The sequence below is a fragment of the Mustela nivalis genome (genome assembly GCF_964662115.1).
Source record: "Mustela nivalis genome assembly, chromosome: 5".
In the NCBI taxonomy this organism is placed as follows: Eukaryota; Metazoa; Chordata; class Mammalia; order Carnivora; family Mustelidae; genus Mustela; species Mustela nivalis.
In genome coordinates, this window is record NC_139024.1 from 99,349,026 (window position 1) to 99,370,837 (window position 21,812).

At 36.4% G+C, this 21,812-nt stretch overlaps 1 protein-coding gene across 2 annotated transcripts in view; it reads left to right on the forward strand.

The window, feature by feature from the left end:
• The window catches only part of TINAG (tubulointerstitial nephritis antigen), a 96,696-nt gene that overhangs the window by 18,901 nt on the left and 55,983 nt on the right, over positions 1-21,812 (forward strand). For both annotated transcript variants that reach the window (XM_082729422.1, XM_082729421.1), the window contains 2 exons: positions 16,927-17,050; positions 21,068-21,218. In XM_082729422.1, the coding sequence (XP_082585548.1) occupies positions 16,927-17,050; positions 21,068-21,218 (275 nt within the window). The remainder of the gene's footprint in view (positions 1-16,926; positions 17,051-21,067; positions 21,219-21,812) is intronic.

Genomic DNA, 21,812 nt, shown 5'->3' on the forward strand with positions numbered 1-21,812 from the left:
AGTTGACCTCACAAACTCCCTCATGAAATTTCAGCATTTCCTACACTCTTATGTTTTATACTATTGTATTGGATTTCCATTTCATTTTGAGGAGATGATATCATCCCATATGGGTATCTGGTATAAAGAGACGTTTATCTCTCTCGTATGACAATCTTCTAACTTGGAAGAGCTGAAATAGACCACCATATATGTGGTGTCCCAGGCACACATCTTTCCAGTTGGGATGTTGACAGTATTCAAGGCTTTGTTCAAATGCCCAGACCTAAGCGGTACTCACAGATGGTGGGAGTGCAGCCTCTTCTCTTTACAATGCAGGCTTTAGGTCCTGGCTGCCTGGAGGCCCCCAGTGGCTCCGAAGCAAGCAGGGTTGTTGTTTGCCATTGGATGAGTTGTAAATCCACAACTTTCTCATGAAGCACTTAATGTACTTTGCTTTCCAGAGATGTAATCCCCTGAGTTATTATACCAATTCAAAGTGCAGTAGCAGGGCCTGCTAAATTATAACCAGTATCAGAAAAGATCATAATAGCTGCCACATATCGAGGAAATGTGTGTTAAGCACTCTTATAAGCACTTTCATACCTTATCTCATCTAATTCCCACAGCAGCTTAATGTAGTGGGTACTATAATTATCCCCATTTTAAAGATGAGAAAATTGAGATTGAGAGAGGTTAAGTCACACTGAGATTGGGAAAAGTGAAAAGCCACCGCAGAATTACTTAAAGTGCAGAGCCAGGACATCTTAACACATCTGCTCCCAAAAATAGTCCCTACAGTTCCAGTAGAATCTGTTAGCCTTGGCCCACACAGGTTCAAAGGAGCAAAAAAGCAGAACTAACTTTATGAAATGATCAGCTTAGATATACTCTTGGATCTTTCCTAGAACCAGTAAAATATAAAATCTTCAGAAATACGGCTAGGATTCATGGTTTTTAGTGACCTAATTATACGATCAATTGGAAGAGTTATTATTATTACTTTTATTTTTTTTTTCTGGCTACCTTCTTTTTCATTTTTATTCCCATCTGGGGGAAAAAAAGAGGCAGAATTATTTAAGAAAAGAATAAATTCACTCCCTTTATTAGGATTTCTCTTTCCCTTGATTTTGTTAAGGGCCTTAGTCAGCCAAATACTCATTTGAGTGTTTATACATATTTTCTCTGGATTATTTCTTTTTAAACTTTAATTTTTGCAACCTGGAATATTTTATATTCTAGAGAATATGAGGTTGTAACTCACCCTGGTATAGGAAAGGAATTGAATTCTAATTCAGCATTTATTGGCTCCTAGGGATTTTTTTTTTTAAAGATTTTATTTATTTATTTGACAAACAGAGATCACAAGTAGGCAGAGAGGCAGGCAGAGGGAGAGGATGAAGCAGGGTCCCCGCTGAGCAGAGAGCCCGATGTGGGGCTCAATCCCAGGACCCTGGGATCATGACCTGAGCTGAAGGCAGAGGCTTTAACCCACTGAGCCACCCAGGCGCCCCTAGGGATTTGTTTGAATGAAAGTCGTTCTGAATGAAAAATCCTAATGATTAATATTTTGGGAGCATTAAAATTGCCAAGTGCTATGAATTAGTGTAATATAGTTGCCAGCTTATTCCAGGACAGCAATAAGGAAAATTTGGCTGATCTGTAAGAGTTCCATTACCCACTTACAATGTAGAGCAAGGAACTAGCTTCTTATTTCTAGGTCATAGTAGCTTGAGGGCTGAGGGTCTTCCAAAAAGTTTCTGAGTGTTAGAGTTGTCCTAATGTCTGGAGATAGAATAAAATCATAAATATAACAATTACTTCCAGGGAGTGAATTGAGTTGAATAGGTTGCTACAGAAAGAGGTAAAAAAAATATGTTAATTCTTAGCCTGGGGACTACATAGATAATTACTTTAATACAGCAACTTGCCTCAGAGTACAGTGAAAATGAGGTTTCTTTTCTTTGTAGATATGCTTCTGGATAACTTTTTCCCCAACTTTTTCTTTTTTAAATACCATTTTCAACATAGGATGGTCTATCTATACAGTTGGGGTAGGAAGTTGCCAATAGCTGTAATGATTTTGCTGAGGAACTCCACTGCATCCTTACCCCAAAACTTCTTCCTTTCCTTGACTGTATTACCTGGATGAGAGTTGGGGTTCATATAATTCTTTATCTGGGGTGGGCAAGATGTGCCATGAGTCATTCCTGGTTTCTGGGAAAGCTCTTCTCTTTCCTGGTTGGATTCCTGGTTTCATTCCTTTGTTTAAGTCACTATTCCCATAATGTATTTGCTGAGCATGAGTTAGAGAAGTATCAGTAGGCATTGTACACAGAGTTCTATGATCATATAGTTATGAAAATTTTTTTGCATCTATATGGATTTATTAAATTCAAGTGAATATTTGTAGAGTGTGGTTAGTAGCAGTGAAGAATAGAAAGATGTTGATAGTGGAGAATGAAAAAAGTTAACATTAGGGTTTTGGGGAGCCCTTCTTGGATGACAATCGTAAGTGAGGACAGACAAAAAGGAAACATAAACTTAATGTTTACCCTGGGTATAAGTAGAGTACCTGAGAGGAAGTAAAAAAAGGGAAAGAAAGAAGGCTGAGAGGGACATTGTTTAGAGCATGGAACTCCTTGCTGTGTATGAAGACTCACTTCACCCCCAATTGGAGTAATTATGTCTGGTGTCAGGTCAACAAATCTGACTGGCTGGTAAATGCATGCCTATTTTTTTTTCCCCCAAAGGTTTTCTTTTTTGTTTGTTTCAAGTTTTTGTCTAAATACTAGTTAGTTAATAAGATATAGTATAATAATAAAATTTAGAGTAAAATTTAGTGATTCATCACTTACATATAACATCAGTGCTCATTACAAGTGCCCTCCTTAATACCCAACACCCACTTATACTATCCCTTGCCCACCTCTCTTCCATCAACCCTCATTTTGTTCTCTATAACAAAGAGTCTCTTATGGTTTGCTTCCCTTTCCTTCCTCTTTCCATTCCCCTTTTTGAAGGTTTTCTTAGTTTGAGATTTTTTAAAGTGATGTCTTGATTGGACAGTTCTGTTCTAAATGTTTCTACACTAAAAGGGATAAGAACTAGTGGATTAGGGGCACCTGGGTGGCTCAGTGGGTTAAGCCTCTGCCTTTGGCCCAGGCCATGATCCCAGCCAGGGTCCTGGGATCAAGCCCTGCATCGGGCTCTCTGCACAGCAGGGAGCCTGCTCCCCCACCCCCTGCCTGCCTCTCTGCCTACTTGTGATCTCTATCTGTCAAATAAATAAATAGAATCTTAAAAAAAAAAAAGAACTAGTGAATTAATTAACCATTCTCTGGCACTCCATTGAAACTTTGTATGTTGTATGGATAGATTCACAATGGGACTGATTGGGAGCTGACCATCGGAAGGAATGCAGCTCATCACAAGAAATTCAGATTCTGCCTACTGAGCATTTTGTCTTCTTAAACTCCAAAATTGGCTATGACATGATTTGGCCCTTATTTCAGTATTTCTCAACATTTGTTCCATGGGCTAGCAATCTGGCAAGATTAGGACTAAAGGTGTCCCATCTGTGGTCAAATAAATTTGTGTAATGGTGCATTATATCTTCACACTAGAGCAGAAGTATATTTAGGGATCAATCAGAAATTTCTCAGTGTCTCAGAAAGAAAACAATGGAGACAACCAATTATTATGACAATATGCAAACAAATCTGGCATTGACTGAGGTCCTTTTGAGCCAGCAGAAACATCACAGTTGAAGTCTGTTAATAGGCATGTGTGAGCCAGTGTGTTTACCCAAGTGGGCACCATTCCATTTACCATGAGGAACATAAGCTCTGGAGCCAGTGCACTTGGGGCTCAGTCTGGTTCTTTCACTTATTGCCTCCATTTTCTCCTCTGTGAAATGGTGATGGCAGGAATACCTTGCTCATAAGGTTGTTAGAAGTCCATGAAATGCTGAAAAATAAGTGCTTATTATATACCATACTATATACATATATAACAGAAATGTTATCATATCAAGTTGTTCTTTCTTCTTTGGATTAACCTTGGGAGATTAGTAGGGTCAATTCCCTACTATTTCTTGCTACTAATTTGGTAAGAACTAACTTATCAAAAGCTTCATCACTTGGAGATTTTTATTTCATAAGGAAAATTATAGCTCTGGATTTATTGGCCCTGATGGAGTTTACATATTTCTGGTGAACCTGAAAGTTCTACTATGCTCCTAACTCAAATTAAATCATATCAAATAAAATCAACAGCTTTGTACCTGAGTGTTTTTCCAGGCATAATATTCAAGTGTTTTTTTTTTATTATTTTTTTTTTAAATTTTTTATTTTTTATAAACATATATTTTTATCCCCAGGGGTACAGGTCTGTGAATCACCAGGTTTACACACTTCACAGCACTCACCAAAGCACATACCCTCCCCAATGTCCATAATCCCACCCCCTTCTCCCAAACCCCCTCCCCCCAGCAACCCTCAGTTTGTTTTGTGAGATTAAGAGTCACTTATGGTTTGCCTCCCTCCCAATCCCATCTTGTTTCATTTATTCTTCTCCTACCCACTTAAGCCTCCATGTTGCATCACCACTTCCTCATATCAGGGAGATCATATGATAGTTGTCTTTCTCTGCTTGACTTATTTCGCTAAGCATGATACACTCTAGTTCCATCCATGTTGTCGCAAATGGCAAGATTTCATTTCTTTTGATGGCTGCATAGTATTCCATTGTGTATATATACCACATCTTCTTGATCCATTCATCTGTTAATGGACATCTAGGTTCTTTCCATAGTTTGGCTATTGTGGACATTGCTGCTATAAACATTCGGGTGCATGTGCCCCTTTGGATCACTACATTTGTATCTTTAGGGTAAATACCCAAGAGTGCAATTGCTGGGTCATAGGGCAGTTCTATTTTCAACATTTTGAGGAACCTCCATGCTGTTTTCCAGAGTGGCTGCACCAGCTTGCATTCCCACCAAGAGAGTAGGAGGGTTCCCCTTTCTCCGCATCCTTGCCAGCATCTGTCATTTCCTGACTTGTTGATTTTAGCCATTCTGACTGGTGTGAGGTGATATCTCATTGTGGTTTTGATTTGTATTTCCCTGATGCCGAGTGATATGGAGCACTTTTTCATGTGTCTGTTGGCCATCTGGATGTCTTCTTTGCAGAAATGTCTGTTCATGTCCTCTGCCCATTTCTTGATTGGATTATTTGTTCTTTGGGTGTTGAGTTTGCTAAGTTCTTTATAGATTCTGGACACTAGTCCTTTATCTGATATGTCGTTTGCAAATATCTTCTCCCATTCTGTCAGTTGTCTTTTGATTTTGTTAACTGTTTCCTTTGCTGTGCAAAAGCTTTTGATCTTGATGAAATCCCAATAGTTCATTTTTTCCCTTGCTTCCCTTGCCTTTTGCGTTGTTCCTAGGAAGATGTTGCTGCGGCAGAGGTCGAAGAGGTTGCTGCCCGTGTTCTCCTCAAGGATTTTGATGGATTCCTTTCGCACATTGAGGTCCTTCATCCATTTGGAGTCTATTTTTGTGTGTGTTGTAAGGAAATGGTCCAATTTCATTTTTCTGCATGTGGCTGTCCAATTTTCCCAGCACCATTTATTGAAGAGGCTGTCTTTTTTCCATTGGACATTCTTTCCTGCTTTGTCGAAGATGAGTTGACCATAGATTTGAGGGTCTATTTCTGGGCTCTCTATTCTGTTCCATTGATCTATGGGTCTGTTTTTGTGCCAGTACCATGCTGTCTTGATGATGACAGCTTTGTAATAGAGCTTGAAGTCCGGAATTTTGATGCCACCAACGTTGGCTTTCTTTTTCAATATCCCTTTGGCTATTCGAGGTCTTTTCTGGATCCATATAAATTTTAGCATTATTTGTTCCATTTCTTTGAAAAAGATGGATGGTACATTGATAGGAATTGCATTAAATGTGTAGATTGCTTTAGGTAGCATAGACATTTTCACAATATTTATTCTTCCAATCCAGGAGCATGGAACATTTTTCCATTTCTTTGTGTCTTCCTCAATTTCTTTCATGAGTACTTTATAGTTTTCTGAGTATAGATTCTGTGTCTCTTTGGTTAGGTTTATTCCTAGGTATCTTATGGTTTTGGATGCAATTGTAAATGGGATTGACTCCTTAATATCTCTTTCTTCTGTCTTGCTGTTGGTGTAGAGAAATGCAACTGATTTCTGTGCATTGATTTTATATCCTGACACTTTACTGAATTTCTGTATAAGTTCTAGCAGTTTTGGAGTGGAGTCTTTTGGGTTTTCCACATATACTATCATATCATCTGCGAAGAGTGATAATTTGACTTCTTCTTTGTCGATTTGGATGCCTTTAATTTCCTTTTGTTGTCTGATTGCTGAGGCTAGGACCTCTAGTACTATGTTGAATAGCAGTGGTGATAATGGACATCCCTGCCGTGTTCCTGACCTTAGTGGAAAAGCTTTCAGTTTTTCTCCATTGAGAATGATATTTGCGGTGGGTTTTTCATAGATGGCTTTGATGATATTGAGGTATGTGCCCTCTATCCCTACACTTTGAAGAGTTTTGATCAGGAAGGGATGCTGTACTTTGTCAAATGCTTTTTCAGCATCTATTGAGAGTATCATATGGTTCTTGTTCTTACTTTTATTGATGTGTTGTATCACATTGACTGATTTGCGGATGTTGAACCAACCTTGCAGCCCTGGAATAAATCCCACTTGGTCGTGGTGAATAATCTTTTTAATGTACTGTTAAATCCTATTGGCTAGTATTTTGTTGAGTATTTTCGCATCTGTGTTCATCAAGGATATCGGTCTATAGCTCTCTTTTTTGGTGGGATCCTTGTCTGGTTTTGGGATCAAGGTGATGCTGGCCTCATAAAATGAGTTTGGAAGTTTTCCTTCCATTTCTATTTTTTGGAACAGTTTCAGGAGAATAGGAATTAGTTCTTCTTTAAATGTTTGGTAGAATTCCCCCGGGAAGCCATCTGGCCCTGGGCTTTTGTTTGTTTGGAGATTTTTAATGACTGTTTCAATCTCCTTACTGGTTATGGGTCTGTTCAGGCTTTCTATTTCTTCCTGGTTCAGTTGTGGTAGTTTATATGTTTCTAGGAATGCATCCATTTCTTCCAGATTGTCAAATTTATTGGCGTAGAGTTGCTCATAGTATGTCCTTATAATAGTTTGTATTTCTTTGGTGTTAGTTGTGATCTCTCCTCTTTCATTCATGATTTTATTTATTTGGGTCCTTTCTCTTTTCTTTTTGATAAGTCGGGCCAGGGGTTTATCAATTTTATTAATTCTTTCAAAGAACCAGCTCCTAGTTTTGTTGATTTGTTCTATTGTTTTTTTGGTTTCTATTTCATTGATTTCTGCTCTGATCTTTATGATTTCTCTTCTCCTGCTGGGCTTAGGGTTTCTTTCTTGTTCTTTCTCCAGCTCCTTTAGGTGTAGGGTTAGGTTGTGTACCTGAGACCTTTCTTGTTTCTTGAGAAAGGCTTGTACCGCTATATATTTTCCTCTCAGGACTGCCTTTGTTGTGTCCCACAGATTTTGAACCGTTGTATTTTCATTATCATTTGTTTCCATGATTTTTTTCAATTCTTCTTTAATTTCCCGGTTGACCCATTCATTCTTTAGAAGGATACTGTTTAGTCTCCATGTATTTGGGTTCTTTCCAAACTTCCTTTTGTGGTTGAGTTCTAGCTTTAGAGCATTGTGGTCTGAAAATATGCAGGGAATGATCCCAATCTTTTGATACCGGTTGAGTCCTGATTTAGGACCGAGGATGTGATCTATTCTGGAGAATGTTCCATGTGCACTAGAGAAGAATGTGTTTTCTGTTGCTTTGGGATGAAATGTTCTGAATATATCTGTGATGTCCATCTGGTCCAGTGTGTCGTTTAAGGCCTTTATTTCCTTGCTGATCTTTTGCTTGGATCATCTGTCCATTTCAGTGAGGGGAGTGTTAAAGTCCCCTACTATTATTGTATTGTTGTTGATGTGTTTCTTTGATTTTGTTATTAATTGGTTTATATAGTTGGCTGCTCCCACGTTGGGGGCATAGATATTTAAAATTGTTAAATCTTCTTGTTGGACAGACCCTTTGAGTATGATATAGTGTCCTTCCTCATCTCTTATTGTAGTCTTTGGCTTAAAATCTAATTGATCTGATATAAGGATTGCCACTCCTGCTTTCTTCTGATGTCCATTAGCATGGTAAATTCTTTTCCACCCCCTCACTTTAAATCTGGAGGTGTCTTTGGGCTTAAAATGAGTTTCTTGGAGGCAACATATAGATGGGTTTTGTTTTTTTATCCATTCTGATACCCTGTGTTTTTTGACAGGGGCATTTAGCCCATTCACATTCAGGGTAACTATTGAGAGATATGAATTTAGGGCCATTGTATTGCCTGTAAGGTGACTGTTATTGTATATGGTCTCTGTTCCTTTCTGATCTACCACTTGTAGGCTCTCTCTTTGCTTAGAGGACCCCTTTCAATATTTCCTGTAGAGCTGGTTTGGTATTTGCAAATTCTTTCAGTTGTTGTTTGTCCTGGAAGCTTTTAATCTCTCCTTCTATTTTCAATGATAGCCTAGCTGGATATAGTATTCTGGGCGGCATGTTTTTCTCGTTTAGTGCTCTAAAAATATCATGCCAGCTCTTTCTGGCCTGCCAGGGTCTGTGGATAAGTCAGCTGCCAATCTAATATTTTTACCATTGTATGTTACAGACTTATTTTCCCGGGCTGCTTTCAGGATTTTCTCTTTGTCACTGAGACTTGTAAATTTTACTATTAGGTGACAGGGTGTGGGCCTATTCTTATTGATTTTGAGGGGCGTTCTCTGAACCTCCTGAATTTTGATGCTCGTTCCCTTTGCCATATTGGGGAAATTCTCCCCAATAATTCTCTCCAGTATACCTTCTGCTCCCCTCTCTCTTTCTTCTTCTTCTGGAATCCCAATTATTCTAATGTTGTTTCGTCTTATGGTGTCACTTATCTCTCGAATTCTCCCCTTGTGGTCCAGTAGCTGTTTGTCCCTCTTTTGCTCAGCTTCTTTATTCTCTGTCATTTGGTCTTCTATATCACTAATTCTTTCTTCTGCCTCATTTATCCTAGCAGTTAGAGCCTCCATTTTTGATTGCACCTCATTAATAGCTTTTTTGATTTCAACTTGGTTAGATTTTAGTTCTTTTATTTCTCCAGAAAGGGCTTTTATATCTCTCGAGAGGGTTTCTCTAATATCTTCCATGCCTTTTTCGAGCCCGGCTAGAACCTTGAGAATTGTCATTCTGAACTCTAGATCTGACATATTACCGATGTCTGTATTGATTAGGTCCCTAGCCTTAGGTACTGCCTCTTGTTCTTTTTTTTGTGTTGAATTTTTACGTCTTGTCATTTTGGCCAGGTAAGAGTAAATGAAGGGGCAAGTAAAATACTAAAAGGGTGGCAACAACCCCAGGAAAATATGCTTTAACCAAATTAGAAGAGATCCAAAATCGTGAGTGGGGAGAAAGGGGATAAAAAGAGGTTCAAAAAGAATGAAAGAAAAAAAAAGAAAAAAGAAAAGAAAAAAAAAAGAAAAGAAAAAAAATTTTTTAAAAAAAGAAAACACCTGAGAAAAATGTAAAAAAGAAAAAATATATATATTAGATAAACTAGTAAAAAATCGTTAAAAAAGAAAAAGGTAACAGTTAAAAAAAAAAAATTTTACCCGAAGGCGAGAAGAAAAAAAAAAAAAAATGAAAAAGAAAAAATTAAATTAACTGCAAGACTAAAAAAAATCACAGGAAAAAAGCCATGAGTTCCGTGCTTGGCTTTCTCCTCCTCTGGAATTCTTCTGCTCTCCTTGGTATTGAAACCGCACTCCTTGGTAGGTGAACTTGGTCTCGGCTGGATTTCTTGTTGATCTTCTGGGGGAGGGGCCTGGTGTAGTGATTCTCAAGTGTCTTTGCCCCAGGCGGAATTACACCGCCCTTACCCGGGGCCGGAGTGAGTAATCCGCTCGGGTTTGATTTCACGAGCTTTTGTTCCTTGAGCGCTTTCCGTAGAGTTCCGGAGGACGGGAATACAAATGGCGGCCTCCTGGTCTCCGGCCCGGAGGAGCCGAGAGCCCAGGGCCCCACTCCTCAGTGCGCCCTCAGAGAACAGCGCCCAGTTACTCCCGTCTGCCTGACCTCCGGCCGCGCTCCGAGATCACCGAGCCTGCGACTGGTTCAAGGTAACACCGAGCTGCGAGCTTACTGTCGGCTCTGTCTCTGCAGCCGGCTTTCCCGTTCCAATACCCGCAAGCTCTGCGACACTCAGACACCCCTGATCCTTCTGTGACCCTGCGGGACCTGAGGCCACGCTGACCCCGCTTGGGCTTCGCCCGGGTTTAGCCTCTGGAGTGATGTCCCTCAGCGGAACAAACTTTTAAAAGTTCTGATTTTGTGCGCGGTTGCTCCGCTGCTTGCCGGGAGCCGGCCCCTCCCCCCGGGGTCTATCTTCCCGTCGCTTTGGATTCACTTCTCCGCCGGTCCTACCTTTCAGAAAGTGGTTGTTTTTCTGTTTCCAGAATTGCTGTTCTTCTTCTCTTCGATCTGCCGATGGATTTTCAGGTGTTTGCAATCTTTAGATAAGCTATCTAGCTGATCTCCGGCCAGCTGAAGCAGTCTCAGCTTGCTACTTCTCTGCCTTCTTGACTCCTCTCAAGTGTTTTTGAATTTGGGAGATAACTTTAAGAAGCCTCACTGTGTTATGATCTATTATAAATACTGTGAATATTTTGAATGAAAAATACTATTTTCAAACAGAAATAGGGAAATAAGAGGTCACCTCTATACTTGTCTCAGCTAAAAAAAAGTTATCAAAATAGTTTTGTTGTTGTTGATTCCCTAGGGAGAACAATGAAGTGAACAAAGCTGTTATAGATGTTTTAAAAACTTTTTCATCAACCTTATAGCTTACTAGTATAACATCTTTTCCCAGTCATCCAAGATGTATGATTTTGGTGAGTTTTAGTTAGTATTACTAACACAGGGAAAATAATGTCTTTATGGTTTGTTGGAAGCTAAAGTAAAATATTTTGTGTATTATATAATAACTTTTAAAGCCACCAATCATTGAGAATGAGAAATGGAAATTTATTTAATTGTTTGAATACTTGATCATTGTCTTGACAATGTTCAGTATTGACTGACTGGATTTCTTTCTTTTAAAAAAATATTTATTTATTTGAGAGAGAAAGCACAAGTGGCAGGGAGGGGGAAAGGGAGAAGCAGATTCCCTGATGAGCAGGGAGCCCTAGGACACCTGGCTTGATCCTGGGGCTTGGGGATCATGACCTGAGCTGAAGGCAGATGCTAACCAACAGAGCCACCCAGGTTCCCTTGGATTTATTTCTCTTGTAATTAGTTATAATAGAGGAATTGATTTTTCCTTTCTGAAGTATGTTTCAATGATAGCAAGTAGTGAGCGATGAGAAGTACCATTGGAGAAAATCAAAGGGAATATTACCATGTGTAGTTTGTAACCCTCCATAGGCTATTGAAAATTTTTATTTGATTAGAAATAATCTACTTGATTCCAAATATGTTTGTCACCTATGTAAATAGAAGTCTCTGTAGCAAATGAAACACTAAGTAGAAAAGTGAAGGACACAGTTATATGGTTTGGTTCTTTATATACTATGAAACAAAAATGATCATTTTTTCCATAAAAATGATGTTTAGATCCCACATACACGAACGTAGGTAAATGGCATCAAGCTTGAGTAATAACAAAAATGCAGGTGCCGATGATACTGCAGAAGAAGGGCACAGCCAGATGTCATGGAGTCTGTTTAAGTGTATATTTTCCTCACTTCATCTCAGAATCTTCTCATCTATGTAGGTATGAAGCAAGGGACAGATTAGGATGCCAGTTCTTGCTGTCCGTGAATTAAGAATTTTAGAATTCAAGGATCATTAAAACATGTGCTTATGCCTCCTTTCTCTCCTTCCCAGAATGGAACCCCACACCCTTTGAGAAACTTTAGAAAATATGCACCCTGCCTTACTCCTTATTCAGCCGAATTTTTGGCAGAACGAACTCATGGCAGTGTCTTATCTCTCATGTCAGTTTTTGAGTTTTTAGTTCTCAGTTTTATTTTTCTGTACTAGTTGCAATCTGGTGCGTTGCACTGTGGTATAATTGAACATGACTTGAACAACACCGTGGACCTGAATTGATCACTGCAAGGCAAATCTCCAAAAAGAAAAGTGAAAATTTATTTTTTTCCCTCTCTGTGAATAAATATTTGGGGCTGTGAAAAAGTAGATTCCTGAGATGATTTGGTGTGTTGATAGAACAAGCACCTGTTCCCTGAGTAATTCTCAAACCTGGATTAGCTAGTCCAGATTACAGTTCTTTCCAGAGCCTGTTCCAGGAAAAACGATTCCTTTGATCTGCTTCACAATCAAAAGGATGTGAAATGAAATGAAACAAGATGAAATAAAATACTTGGCATTGGGTCATGAACATTTAAAACTGTGAATATGATTTCCACTTCCTGGAGTCTCACAACACTTAGGTAGGTTGTAAAAAAATATTTCAGTGAGGATGAAAATCTATTTAATTTTCAAAACCAGTGTTTCTCAGAACTGTTAGATTAATCAACTCATTCTTTTGTAATTATCTGTTATAATTCTCCCAGAACTAGTGTTCTAAGAAACTCATTTGAGGAAATATCATAGTTCATCAATTTCTAGATGCTTATTGTCTTCACTTCTTTACACCTCTAGAATTGGGATGTTTCTTATATTTGATGGTGTCCTGGATTCAATGAAATATGGTTTTACCCTAGCAAATTTAATGTCAGATATGTGTTCTATTTTAGTTATGATTAAGCTCATCTGAGAGGACAAAAATTCAAAATGATAGTGGCTTCAATAACATTGGAATTGGTCTACCACCAACAAATCTGGAAATAGATGGTCCTCCATTATAATTTCACTCCATGGTGTTGGAGACCCAGGCTTCTTCCTTTTTGTTGTTCTGTATTCCAGTCTTTATATCCAAGGTCATACCATGGTTCAAGAAGGCTATTCCATGTCTATCTGTAGCTGGAAAATAATTTCTGGTAGCAGGAAAATTTAAAAAATTAAATAAATAAAAAAGAATAAAAGTGAAGTGTCATTTGTCTCTTAAGGAAAGTTCTCAGAAACTGCCAATTACACTTCTTCTTATATCCCAGGGGCCAGTACTTAGTAAGGTGGCCACACAGAGTATCCAAGAGGAACTGGGCAATGCAGTCATTTTTTTCGAGCTGTATATGATGAGCTAAAATTGTTATTTCTATGAATAAAGGGAAATCCTATGAAAAGGGGAAGGGTTGGAGAAGAATTAGTACTACCTGCCATAGTATGATCATGAAATATTGATATTTATAGATTAAGCAAATTATCCCATAAATAGAAACTAGGGAAATATCCAAGTTAACCCTTCCAGAGTTAAAAACATGAAGATGAATATTGTTGAAGATAAAAAATTCATTATTCCATTAGCAACCTGAAAATTAATCCTATCCTCTCCAATTAGTTTAGAAGAAATTTAATTTAGAAGTAGTTTAGAAGAAATTTCTTGGTATTCATGGCCTTGGGTTGTGAAGGGCAGAACAAAATGATATTCTCTGTTGAGTTCTTTTGATTCTCGGGTCACTCTGATTATCAAAATTTAAGTGGAGGAAAGTGCAGCCAGAGATAGAGGCAGTCTCACATGGTGGATATTGTGGAGATATGGGCTCTGAGTAAGAATGTCCAGAATGTCCAGAATTTGACTAGAGTGTTCTCAGCTGCTCTATGATTATGTTTGTATTACTCTTTCAGAGATTTTGATTCAACTAAATGCAGAAAGTACATTAAAAAATTCTTCAGTGTTCACCATTGTCTTTAATTTTTATATTTGCAATATCTTTAATCTCTAATTTTAAATAGAAGTACTGAAACCAGGAGACTGTTCATATTTAACCTCAAATTTGACTAATGTTAATTTGGAAGTACGACTAGATGGCTAGATTATGACTGAAATTTTTTGACATTACAGTTGCAATAATTAAAAATGACCATATGCCACAGTGTAAATCCTTTTAAAAATAAATTTGTATCTGGGGCGCCTGGGTGGCTCAGAGGGTTAAGCCTCTGCCCTCGGCTCAGGTCATGATCTCGGTGTCCTGGGATCGAGCCCTGAATTGGGCACTCTGCTCAGCAGGGAGCCTTCTTCCTCCTCTCTCTCTGCCTGCCTCTCTGCCTACCTGTGATCTCTGTCTGTCAAATGAATAAATAAAATCTTAAAAAAATAAATAAATTTGTATCTTATTTAAGCCATTGTCATTTTGAAATTTCTGTCACTCTCAGTTGATACTCTTGTTTCTTTTGCTTTATTAATCTATCCTTTGGCATATATTCAAAAGTATGTGTTGAAGCCAAAATTGTGTTACCAGTTCCTAAAAGCTATTATTCCATGATTCTTGCCTTTATTTATAAGCCATTAAAAACACTCTTACTTTACAGGGGCATGCAATAATTATGGAATAATGGGATATAAAATTTGCTCTTTATTTACTATGTCAGATTATCTGATATCATAAGGCAAATAAAATTACAAGATAGAATATTCCTGTTGATCTTCAAATCCTATAGGCTTATTTTTAGGAAAAGAGGTATTAAATAAGTGATAAAAATTCAGAAAGATCCAATACATGAACCTTTTGAATTGGACCTGGCTTAGTGGGTTGATAAATGTTTTGCTTGTTATTTCTCTATTATTTCTATTTCCTTATGTTATTAAGAAGGATTAACCATTAGTATTTTTTAAGCAAAAAATCATAAAAACAACAAAAACAGACTGGTATTTATAATTTAATTTAATGCACCTAAGGAGGAAATATTTTTTTAAGAGAGGCAATCAACCAGTTAAGTCTATATTTCTTCATCATTATGAGATATTTATGGAATACCTCCTATGTGCAAAACATTCTGGTAGGTTTTGGCATATGGAAGTCAAATTCTAAATAACTCAACCAGGCTGAAATGTATTTGAAGTAATAGTTGTATTTTTATTGCTTCAATAGAGTAAAAGGAAAATATCCTAGCTATTTTATTAAATTATAAAGTGATAGCATAACCACCAACACTTCACCTGTCTTTCTGGAAACTTGAGACCACTTAGTACTATAAATATTTAGAAGCACACTGATATGGCAATGATAATGAAACTGGGAGGTATTAGTAATTAACAAGATAGATGTATTTCCACTGCAGTTGGAAAAGACTCCTTTGGAGAATGAATCTATCTCTCTGGAGCTAACTCTTCTGAGCAGTCAATTTATTCTGCTCGAACTGTAGGTTTCAGCAGTGTAGTCAGTCTCATGACTTACAGATCTAACATCACCTGCATTTCCGCATATCATGGATTTCCACAATACTGCTCCTAAAGGTGTCATGTAGGCACTCTACTGTGATCTACTTGACATTTTCTATACTTTTCTTCCATCATCTAAATAGCAGTGTTTTCAGTAGTGGAACTCAGGATTTAATAACTTTCTTACTGGGTGATAATAATCTCTTTAAATCAAAACTAAACTCTCTCATTAAAATTCAAATTTATAAATATTTTGGAGGCATATCTTTTCAAGCCGATGTGTAAATTCCAAATCTTCCTTTAGTCTCTGAAGCAATTATATACTTGTCAGAAGTAATTTTGTTTGCAAGATACTGGATCAGTAGCCCAACTTGTTTAATGGAATGCATAATCATTAAACTTTTAAGCAGGTAAACTTTTAGCTTTTATGGACATTTGACTTCTGTTGCAAAATATCAGTGTATTTGTAATAGAGAAGGAAATGATAAATGGAGCTTAGTGTTAAGAATTCTAAAACCTGGGTCTGGTTTCATGGGTATTTCTTATTTAACCTTGATTTCATTTAACTTTTAGAAGTTTGTTTCCTCATTCATAAAGTAGAGTAAATGATATTTGCCATGATTATATAACATAGAGCTATCAAGAAGATAAAATGTTGAGAAAAAAAGAAAATCTTAAAGCACTCTCAAAACTGATGTATGTGATTGTGTGTATAATTGATAAAAATTAGTAAACAATTTTTATTTTGTTTGAGTCATTATTTATGGAAGTGAAAGTTATCACTTTTTAGAAAAATTTGGGGAAAAAACCAGGGTATGGTGTTTGAGATCTTCTTTGAGTGACTTGAACGAAGCAAGGCCCATAACATTTAATTTACCTTTTTGGAAAGACAGTAGGTGAAACAGATTCTATCAGGACTTGAACATGGTTCTCTGAAGACATAATGGTATTGTACATTTGGCATTCCACAAAAGCCCCTTTTGATCTTCAATGATATTTATAATATCAACCAATTCATCCTAGTTTTTTTCGTAATAGCCAGGGTAAGTTTGGTTCTTCCTGGATTTCCAAGGGTAGTAATGCATAGTTGCTACAGATGCATTGTTTCAAAATTAATTTCATACAGAGTCACACTCTCTAATGTAAGAAGGGACATAAAAGTAAATGTTATTTCTGAGAAGTAAATGTTATTTCTGAGACCAATTTTAATAACCATATTGTTTTTCATATGGGTGATGATCCAAACTCTGATTCAAGATGATAGAAACATTGACTAAAATTATTGTGTTGTATGCTAATCTCTCCAAAATTCTACATCTTGTTCTTAAGATTTTGCTCTATGTTAGGATTCCCTGCATTGAATTATTTTTAAATGTATATGAAATAGAAATCCTACACTATTAATACCTTTCAAGATGTCATCAGAAAACATGAATGTATAAAAAATAATGATAAACATTATAAAAAACCTTGACACATTCTTATAATAGTTATTGGGATACATTTGAAGAAATCTGACATGTCTGCTTCTCTTCTTTAGGCTTCTTTACCTGCAACAACTGATCTTCCAGAGTTTTTTATTGCTTCTTATAAATGGCCTGGATGGACCCATGGCCCATTGGATCAAAAAAATTGTGCTGCATCATGGGCATTTTCTACTGCAAGTAATAAAGTCATTTTAGTTACTTCCTTGTAATTCTCCCTTTAAGTCAAGATTCTGGGATAGTAATTAAAAAAGATTTTGAAATTTAGAATATTTCAATATTAACATTTGGCCAATTAAAATAAAATCATATTCAGACCAGAGAAAGCAGCCTTAACATTATATAAAAATTCCATTTTCCCTCTGAAAATTTGTCTTGATTTTTAGGATATAATTTTAAATGGAGAATAAATCAAAAGAGCAACAAAGAAAAGTTACCAAAATTTTTTTGTCCTTTGAGTTAAAGCCAGATGATAAGAGTATAAGGTATGTTTTCATTCATAATATTATCTGTAATACTAATATGAAATTACACATACCTATATAATTCATATATTCTTTTTCCTTTACAAATTTGCAAAAAAAAAGTCTTATTATTAAACTACTTTGATGTAAAGAAATACTTCAGAACAAGATAATAATGGATTAAATGGGTTTTATCATTTAGATGAAAGCAAATTTGTAGCTTTTGACTCTAAAATGGTTGAGTAGCTTCCAAATTAGTATTGCTGTTACTTCAAAAGGGTAAGGAATACTACTTTTATAGTTACTTTCATAAAAGTTCACAAGTCAAATAAATCAATACTCAAGTTAATCTTAAGTTTTGGTCTCTAAGGTATCCTCAAAGGAATGTTAATTATATTGCATGCAGCAAATAACTTAAGTCTAACATGATGTTGATTGGTTACTATCAAAGGTTTTCATTAAACTATGTTCTAGGCTTTGAAGGTAAAATTTCAAGAGTGCTCAGAATTCTAAACATTGTAAAATAGGTACATAGGTTTTCAGAGATGCCAAGCTCTGAAGGGTAATACTATTTTACACAGAAAAGTGCTGATATACTTGTCTAAATATCATTGCTTCATAAAATAAGCTAGTTTGTTTTAGAAATGATGACTTTGGCCAAGCTTACCCCAGAATGACTTTATCTACTAAGTCTATTCTACTTCCTACTCCTCTAAAACAAATGCTTTCTGGATTTCTGATATTTGATCACTTATTAAAAATCCACATGGTGGTCCTGTTTGAGCCTTGCTTCACATGGGTAGGAAGATACTTAATCAGATAAATCATTTGTCATTTTGTGTTCATGTGGTTAATGTATTACACCTCTTAGGGGATATATAAGAATTTTGCTTTAAATGGAAGCTAGACCAGTATTTCTGAAGATATCTTAGGAAAGATGTTGCTGGTTAAATAGTGAGAGTAACATGCTAGTCTGATTTGGATCGTGTATTTTGGTGTCCCCAAGACATAGTCCCACGAATGGCCTCTGCCCAGGTTTATGTATGGATTTGTCTCCTACCTCATTCACCAAAACACCAGAAAGAGGGTTTTCAACACTTCTGTGATTTCAGATGACATGGTTTTTATATTGTGTATTCAGTATGACAAATCAAACTCATGCTGGTTTTTTTCTGAGTGTATTAGGTAAAGAAAAGAATAAACTAGGTTCTTTTAAGAATCCATGTAACGGTGTCAGAAAATAATAGTTAAAACAAGAAAAAAAATGTTTTTTCAAAGAAGCTAAAAGCTATTAGATGAGATGAAGAAGACATTTTAAAATATACATATATAAGACAAAAATTAGACAGCCAAATACAATTTAAGGATGATGTCAGAGACTGAAGAGGTGAAAGAGTTTGAAATGGGAGGCATGATGCGTGTCACAGGCAAAGGTAGAGATATAATAAATAAGCAGGGGACATGACAGTGTGTCTCAGAGTTAAAGGCCAAAAATAGTTTTCAAAAGGAGGGTGGAAATCAAGTCACTGAGCTGAGTCATTCTTAAGTATTTCAAATGAATTTGGATTAAACATTCACTGAGATTCAGAAATGTTTGTCAAAGAGCAACATATTGTGTCCCATTGGAATTTAAAATATTTATCCTTGAGTCGAAATCTACAGATTCATGGGGTTGAGAGGGATCTTAGAATTCACATTTTTCAAGCCTTTGGTTTTCTAAAAAAGGTACAAGTAAATAAAACGACTAACCCTATCTCAGAAATGATCCTGGAAGCCAGGTTACTGATTCCTTGACTGCTGTTGTCCCAAGTAGTTTTTGAACTAGGGAATAGTTACACTAACATCTTAAAATTTACATTGGATTCTGAACCCTTGATCTGAAAGTCAAAGAATCAGAAATTTTCTCTTTTCTTTTATGAAAGGAGTTATTTTCTTTTTCTTTTTCTTTTTTTTTTTTTTTTTAGATTTTTTAAAAAAGATTTTATTTATTTATTTGACAGACAGAGATCACAAGTAGGCAGAGAGGCAGGCAGCGAGAAAGAGGAGGAAGCAGGCTCGCTGCCTAACAGATAGCTCTATGCGGGGCTAGATCCCAGGACCCTGGGATCATGACCTGAGCTGAAGGCAGAGACTTTAACCCACTGAGCTACCCAGGCGCCCAAGGAGTTATTTTCTTGAGAATAGCAGAGGTGATAGTAGAATGTCATCTGCTCTTATGAAATATATCCCAGCATAGTAAGAGGTGGGAATTGAGAAGGAAGTAGGAGGTTATAGACTGAACAGATATTGAACATTTAAAATGTGCCAAAATTGGACTACAGAATTGTACATATGCTATAGTTACATAAAAACCCTGTAAATACAGAAATATAAATGTAAATGAATTATTTAAAAATGAATTATTTTAGAATAATTCTAAATTAGCTCCTTGAGAAGTTCCAGTATACAGACAATTTTGATGGGCAAAACTACAACTTCTTCTGAGAAAATTGGATGGATAAAGAAAGTTTACTTTTTTGCCTTTAATTAAAAGTATCTATGTTTAAATATCAAGAACAAACTATACCAGTTACCCAACAACCACAAAAATTTGTACCAAAATTTTCCCAAGATCTCATCATTCGTATTAGTTTATCATGGTAGCATAATCAAAAAGATAATGTAAGTAGTTTTCTGCTACTGGTGGGTTAATTTTGCTAGTTTATTTTTCTGTGAGTATAGCATTGTGATTCTTGTTCATCATTATAATTTCTAGTGCTTAGTACAGTGCCTGTCACCTCATAGACAGTCAATAAGAATGTATTGGGAAAAGGAATGAACTAATTAATGACAGCCATGGGTATTTTATATTGTTATCAAGTTATATCAAGTATAAACAAGGTGGATTCCATGTCTATGTAATATAGGATCATGATTTCCAAAAGTATTATAAACGTGTGCTGTTAGTTTTTAGATTTTTTATAAGGTTCATATTAGTATAGATTAATTTATGATAGGTGTTAAGAGTAACCAATCCAGATACTGGTTAAAAACCAAGCATTCAGTTTATTCCAATACATCAGATTAACTTGGATGAATTTCCAATTTCCAGTTAGTATTTCTTTTTTTTTTTTTTTTAAGATTTATTTATTTGACAGAGAGAAATCACAAGTAGACAGAGAGGCAACCAGAGAGAGAGAGAGAGGGAAGCAAGCTCCCTGCTGAGCAGAGAGCTCCATGCGGGACCCGATCCCAGGACCCTGAGATCATGACCTGAGCCGAAGGCAGCGGCTTAATCCACTGAGCCACCAAGGCGCCCTCAGTTAGTATTTCTATAAATTTTTCTGATTTCTTCCACTTAGTTGCACTCATTTCAAAATTTATATGTTTATCCATGATTATATGTAAGGTACAGGAGTTACAAATGTAAATGAGACATGATTCTTGCCCTCAAGGAGTTTCACTTGACAGATTTCTTAATGAAAAGTTCATATGTGTATAAAACATGAAAGGAACAAGGGACTAGAAAAGTCTTTGAAGTCAATAAGACAATTGAACAAACCAAAACTGGATAAAAATTATGACTGAAATTGTGATCCAGTTGACTTTGCTGGAATACAGAGATATACTACTGACAATGGTTTTAGTTTTAAATCACATAAAATTCTGAAGACTAGGATTCAAAAGAACTTATGTAAATTATTAAAAATGCCACGTGCTATTTGAATATTAACCAGTATTCTGTTTGAAACAGGTGTGGCAGCTGACCGAATAGCAATTCAGTCCAAAGGTCGCTACACAGCCAACCTATCTCCTCAGAATCTGATCTCCTGCTGTGCCAAGAACCGACATGGATGCAATAGTGGAAGCATTGATAGGGCTTGGTGGTTCCTGAGAAAACGTGGGTAAATAGCTACCTGACATATGTTTCTAGGATTCTTATGAGTTCGTTTGGGGTTAGAATAAGGAAAAAAATAAATTGTAAGATTTTTACTAAAAAAATATGTGTATATATATGCTATACCTATTTAAATATGTGCATTACCTTTAAATATATAAATATATTTGGTTATCTACCAAGATTACAAGCTATTGGAAGTGATTATTTGAATAATAGTGATAGTGATTGATAGTGATAGTGATTATTTGAAGAATGTATACATTCCAGACTAAATTAATGGAAAGGCTCAAGTAAGCATTGTCTTCTTGTTGCTCTGTGCTACATGGCTCTACTGAGTCGCAGTGGGAATAGAGTAGTTGGCATTGCTGATACCCTGAATGAGTCTTTGCGTTACGCAGGTAGATGGATAATGCTAGGTAAAAATTAAATGAAGAATAAGAGGAATAAAATAAAGAATATATAGTTGCCTCAACTTATCAACATCACTAAGTGTCACTGTCCCATTCAGTGGGAAAAGGCAGGCTGTATTTCCTTACTCGCATGTAGTCTGATACCTATTGTATCCTCATATCTATTGTAAGAGATAATCTACGTAAAA